General features: G+C 45.7%; 1 protein-coding gene across 1 annotated transcript in view; it reads right to left on the minus strand.

The window, feature by feature from the left end:
* CSUI_002031 (uncharacterized protein) overlaps positions 1–6,272 on the minus strand; it is a 10,407-nt gene that overhangs the window by 2,798 nt on the left and 1,337 nt on the right. Inside the window, exons 1-4 of the mRNA XM_068062233.1 lie at positions 6,040–6,272; positions 2,474–5,520; positions 1,429–1,471; positions 292–826 (exon numbers count right to left, since the gene is read on the minus strand). The exon at positions 6,040–6,272 is cut by the window's right edge and continues 1,337 nt beyond it. Of these exons, the coding sequence (XP_067925787.1) occupies positions 292–826; positions 1,429–1,471; positions 2,474–5,220 (3,325 nt within the window). The 5' untranslated portion in view covers positions 5,221–5,520; positions 6,040–6,272. The remainder of the gene's footprint in view (positions 1–291; positions 827–1,428; positions 1,472–2,473; positions 5,521–6,039) is intronic.

Here is a 6,272-nt window from a genome sequence, read left to right on the forward strand (position 1 = left end):
AGATAGATAGATAGATAGAGGGCAGATAGATAGATATGGGAAGACTCTGTGTATCTAGGTATAAATGAGTAGAGATATGACTAGGCTTTACTGTGGGTGATGACAAGGCTGAGAGATTATACATGATGTGGATCAAGGGGTATCCCACGCATAAAAAAGAGATGAAAAGGGATAGAAAGAGAATTGACTCTCCTATGTTGTTCTGGAAATGAAGAAACCCCCCAACTGACACCTCTATACTATGACTAACGACGAACCGAATCTTCTCTCCATAAACTACCAGGGACATACCTGAAGGGACAACTCCAGCTCTATGGTGTTGTGCATGAGGGTGTACACCCCCCCCGTCCCTTAGACCACTCTCGTCTTGAGGACCTCCTGAACTTCTTCTTCTCTCTCCTTCTCCTCCTACTGCTGCTTCTTCTTCTAAGCCTCCTCTACCGGCGGTCCCACGCCAGCTTTGTCTATCTAATTCATTATCTCCGTCATCTCTCTCACCTTCTTCCTCCTTATAGAGACTTCTTCTTCTCACATTCTCACCTCGTTCTTTACCTCCTGTCTCCGCGGGGGAAGGGGCGAGCGAAGAAGAGTTAGAAGAGATACCAGACTGTTGCTGCATGCGATCTTTCTTACTAGGAGGAGACGGAGGCCGGGGAGTTAAACCAGTTGTGTTGAGAAGCTGATTAAAAGGATCTTCCCCCTCCCCTCCTGCTCCCCTCAAGGAAATTTCGTCGTCTAAATTGTCGAAAGACGGGGATGAGGCAGAATGTGTGTTGCTTTGTAAGGCTTGATGATAAGCAGTAATGGAGGCTTCCAGTCGCTCCTTCTACAAAGAAATCCATGGAGAAACGTAAGAAAGGAGAAAAGAGTCAAAGAAGACGAAACATTTCGATGGATTGGAAAGAAGAGTCCTTGCAACAGAATGTGTAGACAGAAGGACAATATTCATCTTGCTGAAGGGTCTTCGGGTAGGCAGTTCTCTTGATCTCTCTCTCTTTTCGAGAAGAGTGGGGGGGAGACAGGGGGGGTAGCTACCTTTCACGTGGTTTGGAGAAAAGAAGTACATACACACCTATGCAGAGCTAGGCCTCCTTCTACACGCACGTACCTAGTACCGAGAAACCCACAGGGAGTCGAAGACGATTAGATAGACAGATAGATTAAAAATAGATAGATCAGAGATAGATTGAAGATAGATAGATAGATAGATATGCACAAATCTACCCGGATGTACATGAATACACGCCGAAAGAGAGTCAAACTTGAAGCTGTGTAGGTAGACCACCATCGTCTAGTTAACACATACAGAACATTCACGTAGACATATAAAAATCTCAGGATATCCAGAAAAGAACAAACAGAAAGGAAATTGCTACCTCAGTAGCAATAAGAAGAAAGTAAGATAGATTCTCATTAAGCCTTTCTCACCTCTTCCGGAGAGTAAGTAGGGTCCACTGCGCAGATGATGCGCCTGTAGACAAGGAAAACAGCAAGCGATTTACAGGGGGGGACAAGAGAAGATCAAATCGAAATTGACACGAAAAGAAAAGAAACAGTGAGAAAACGTGAAATGACGAGGAGTCCTCAACTGAAGTCCACGACTTCCCGAAAAGCACCACAGAACAAGAAGGACATGCATGCAATCTTCTCTCAACTCCTGGCTGTCTTCGTTGTAGACAAAACAAACCATCATTCAAAAGGACCATGTACATGGATATGCATATGTACGTGTCTATATATGTGTATGAATATATACAGAGGTGACCATATATATATATATATATATATGCACAGGCTATGTGTGGAAGAGACCACCTTCGAGTTGTATAGAGATGCCCCTTCTCGTCTTCATGCTAACGGGTACTTGAGTATCAGCGTCTTGTATGCATGCATGCACATAACAGATATACAGATGTAGATAGATGTCAATCCACAGACACGCAGACGTACATAAAAAATTCTCTACAGAGACACAGAAGGGTCGATTCTCCGACAAACCCCCCTACCACGGCAGGGAGAGTGCGTGAGTTTTTTTTCCTCTTCTTTCTCATCGTCATTCATTTCTGGAGACATCTTGTGTATCAATCAGTCAGTCCCCGCACAAACTGATCGCATGCATGCATACGTCTCGACGATACTCGTACTCTATGAAAGGATTCCACAACGATGACATACACACGCAACATGGGCAATCTCTACAAGCACACACATACACATATCCGCATGCGCCGCTCATCCACACACAGAACGCACATACCCAGCTACCGCCTATCTATCTATACACTCTACATGTGCCCGTCACCTATGCATATACGTAGAAAGAGAGAGGTACACACATATATATATATATATATACGTATCTTCACCGTATATAGATATCAACCTGAGAAGGGGGTTGAGATCACAGACTGTATTGAGTCTAGGTAAAACACTTTCTGCCTGTCGGAGTGTCTGTGTGACATGTCTAACGTACCCGAGCGCCTGTAGAAACACAAGACTGAACTGCGTTTGCTGGAAGGCAGCAGCATCGAACTGCTTTTTACTTTCTGATAGAATGCGACGTAACTGAAGTTCCCTAGTTTCTTCTGCAGCTCTCTGTTGCTCTTGTAACTCATCGAAGAGCTGATTTTGGCGATCTTCTTGTCTCTGTAAGATGGAGAAGATCTGATGGATTTGATCCTGTTGTTTCTGTAGAATCTTATGGTCCATAGCAAATCTTTCTCTTTCGCTTTCTCCTGCTTTGCTGTCTGCAGCGATGGCTGCTGCTGCTGTTGCTGCTGCAGATGAAATGCGAATGTCTGACGAGACCTGTTCCACTTTTTGATGAGCTAAGCTTCCCTTGAGCTTTTCACAGACAAACGACGTTTTCTTCGTCTGTGTGAGGAGCCACTTGATCTGCTGCTGCTCCAGTAGCTTCTCCACGACAGCTTGAGCTGTGTCCTGTCGAGATTTCGTCTCTTTCTGTCGTTCTCTTCTCTTATGACAAAACCAAAGGAGAGGATTGGAAGGGAAGAAGTGCCCGGTGATGAGACGGGAAAGAAGTAGAAAGGCTAAGAGATAGACGAGAAAGAGCCATAAGGATGGATGAGATGCATGTAAGTTATGACTAGCTATAGAGAGACCTCGGAGGGTATCAAAGAAACCTTTCTCGAGACGAAATCGTAGATATTGGATCATCGGAGCATGATACTGAAGAAGAATAAAGAATCCAGTTCTCAAATCATAGAGAAAAGAAGGAACAGGTTGGAGATGTAAAGACGCCCATATAGGGCGATGAGACTCATCCCAGTACTTCAGTGCTTCCGCTGTACACCAGGCATCACAGTGCTGCTCTAATGTTGCCTGTAAGGACTTCTCTGGATTCTCATACATACTATAGGGTTGTGCTTCTCGATTCTCATGATCCATATACTTCATGACTTTCCTTCCTTCTTCTTCTCCTCCTCCGTTAGAACTTCCCCATGGTCTGCTCTGGTAGTAGCCGTCGTTATAATCGTTTATGTTCTCGTTATACTGTTGATAGATATCATCTCCTCCTTCAGGGGGGGGGACAGCAGCTGCCGCCGCTGCTGTAGCTACAGGTCCGACAGACCCATTATTTTCAACGAAGTTGTCTTGTACAGACTGAGGAGAAGGCTGGGCGTCGTTGTCACCGTAAGAAGCATAAGACGGGGGATCTGAAGGGACAGATGCCTCATGCGAAGGAGAATGTCTCTCTCCTCTTCCTCCTACGTAAGAAGGGACATGAGAATCTCTCCTGTGATAAGGTTCCTCCCTCCTATTGTGTTGTTTTTGGCCTTCTTCTTCTCCATAGGTCGCATATGATGCAGAAGAAGAGTCTTCTTGATTAGGTTGTCCGTAGGTGCGGTAGGGGTAGGCATGATAAGAAGAAGGATCTTGAGGTGGATGGTAGTTGTATGCATGTCCGCTTGCTTCAGAGGAAGAGGAAGAAGGAGCGTTAGGAGAATACGTCATGTCTATTCCTTCATCATGAGTTCGATCCATAGTCTTTGTTGATGGTGGTGAAGGAGCTTCTCTATTCTTATCATATCGTCGCTGTTTGCCTTTGCCTCCTTGGGGTCCCCTCGCCTTTCTCTCGCGATCGCCTCTTTTCTCTCCTCCCTCTCCCGCCTGAAGCGTCTCTGAAGAAGCATCTATATCATCTTGACCTACAGAAGAAGAATAGGAGGCAGGATCTTGTGAAGCTGTAGAGATATCAGGCCTCTCCTTGTTGTCCTGTCCTTCTGACGAAGAGGGGGCGGCGACAGTCTGAGACGATGGTGTCTCCTCTCCTGTATTCTTTTGAAAGCTTTGAAAAGAGACACCTCCTCTCTTGGCAGATTTCGATTTCCCATCTGAATGGGTCGAGGAATTCTTTCCTTTACTGCTTCGTGATAGATCATCTGTCTTCTGTCCAGAGTCTTCTCTTGTCTGATGAGTCCTCGATGACTTTCTCTGATGCAAGTGTTTCGATGCTTCTTGTTCTTGAGAAGATGATGGAGAAGAGGAAGGAAGAGTCGATTCTTCTGATGTTTCAGACTCTTCTCCTCTGCGAGGGGGAGAAACCCCATTTTCCCCAGAGAGAAGAGGTAGATCGGGTGTCTCTTGTTCATCGGGTTGCTTAGATGGAGACCCCCCCGTTCCGTCTTGTCCTCTCTCCTCTTTCTCAGAGAGTTGTTTATCATCGACCGCCTTTTTTGCTGCAAGATCGACTCCACCATCTCCACTGACTATCGCAGCGACCTTTTCCTTCTCTGCTTGTTTTACTAAATGAGAAGGACCACTAAGATCCACATCTAAACCGGGAGTAGTCTTTTTCGGTTCGCTTTCAGCATGAGAGCTATCTTTCATCTCCTGCTTTCGAGTCGACTCATCATGTGCTCTTTTGCTGTCGTTTTCTGAGAAGTCGCCTGGGGATTTCTCATTGGACGACGACTGCGACTCTTCTGATATCCCTGAAAGAGGAGAAGGAAGAGAAGAGGCCGTTTCGGCGTCACTCACAGAGTTGGGAGCTTCTTCCTTCCTATCAGTTAATGAAGGTTCCGTGGTCGTTTCAGAAGGAGGAGGTGTAAGAGAAGAAGATTCCTCAGCAGACCCAAGATTTGAAGATGCGTGATTACCAGAAAGAATTCTCTGCCCTTCTTTTTCCTTCCAAGCATTGAGAGCTTCTCGACTTATAGGCCCATCTTTGAGGTGTTTTAATGCATCAGGAAGGTCCATTTCTCTGTAGACAACTCCCGCCTTTTCTCTTCCTTGGATCTTGTCATCTGCGAGGGTGTCTTTCTTCACTTCAGTCTTCTCTTCGTTCAGTCCTTTGTTTTGCTGGGTCTCATTATCGAAAGATTCCTGCCCTACACCTCCCAGTGCAGTCTTACCGGGTGTATGTACACCCGAGCCTTTCTCTCCATCCGCTGCCTTCTCGCCGGTATGTCTTGATCCGACATCGCCGAAGAGAGGGTGGGATGGAGCACCAAAGTCAGATGCACCGTCGGAAGATCCAGGAGAAGGCGGAGGGGGGGGCTGTTACGAGAAAAGCACAGAAATGCGGAAAAGTCGTATTAAGGAACAACCAGTCCGTACGTAGTCACCAAGCTAGCCCCAATAGATTTCTACGACTAACGCATATATACATACATACTTACTCAGAAAGATATAGGTACTGAGACAGCTATACATAGACATTCATACAAACAAGCATATGCATACAGACGTTTTCATACATCTTCATACAGACATACATATTCACACACACATACATATTCATACATAAGTACTCGTATATGCATACGTACGTACATACATATTCACACATAGATAGAGACATACATACATGTTCGTACACATATATATACATATATTCACATGTACATACACGCATACATGTTACGCCGGTTAGCTTTCGAGACTAACTTGGATGGATAAGAGAGCCGTTGCATCCTAGGAAGTGTCACCATTGAAGAGTCACGGGTGACTTGAGGACTCACGCGAGCTGCATGCCTCACGACACAGGGGAAAAATTGTTTTATTACGTGTCCGTACCGTCAATTCAATTTTCCCCGCTTCAGCTAGAGTAACGAGGTCTTTCCACACGAAGAAACTGCTTCCATGAAACGCCTTCTCTTGGCCACAAGTGCATGTGTGGAGCCCATCGCGGCACGGGACTTTTGTTTGACTGTCTCCATGCCGTTGCTGAACTTGAGTCGCCGAAAAAAGATGCAAGAGGACAAGGGCAAACAGAACAGTCGGAAACCCGTTGTAGCGGGGTGTACGTA

Source organism: Cystoisospora suis, assembly GCF_002600585.1.
Source record: "Cystoisospora suis strain Wien I chromosome Unknown contig_844, whole genome shotgun sequence".
Classification (NCBI taxonomy): domain Eukaryota; phylum Apicomplexa; class Conoidasida; order Eucoccidiorida; family Sarcocystidae; genus Cystoisospora; species Cystoisospora suis.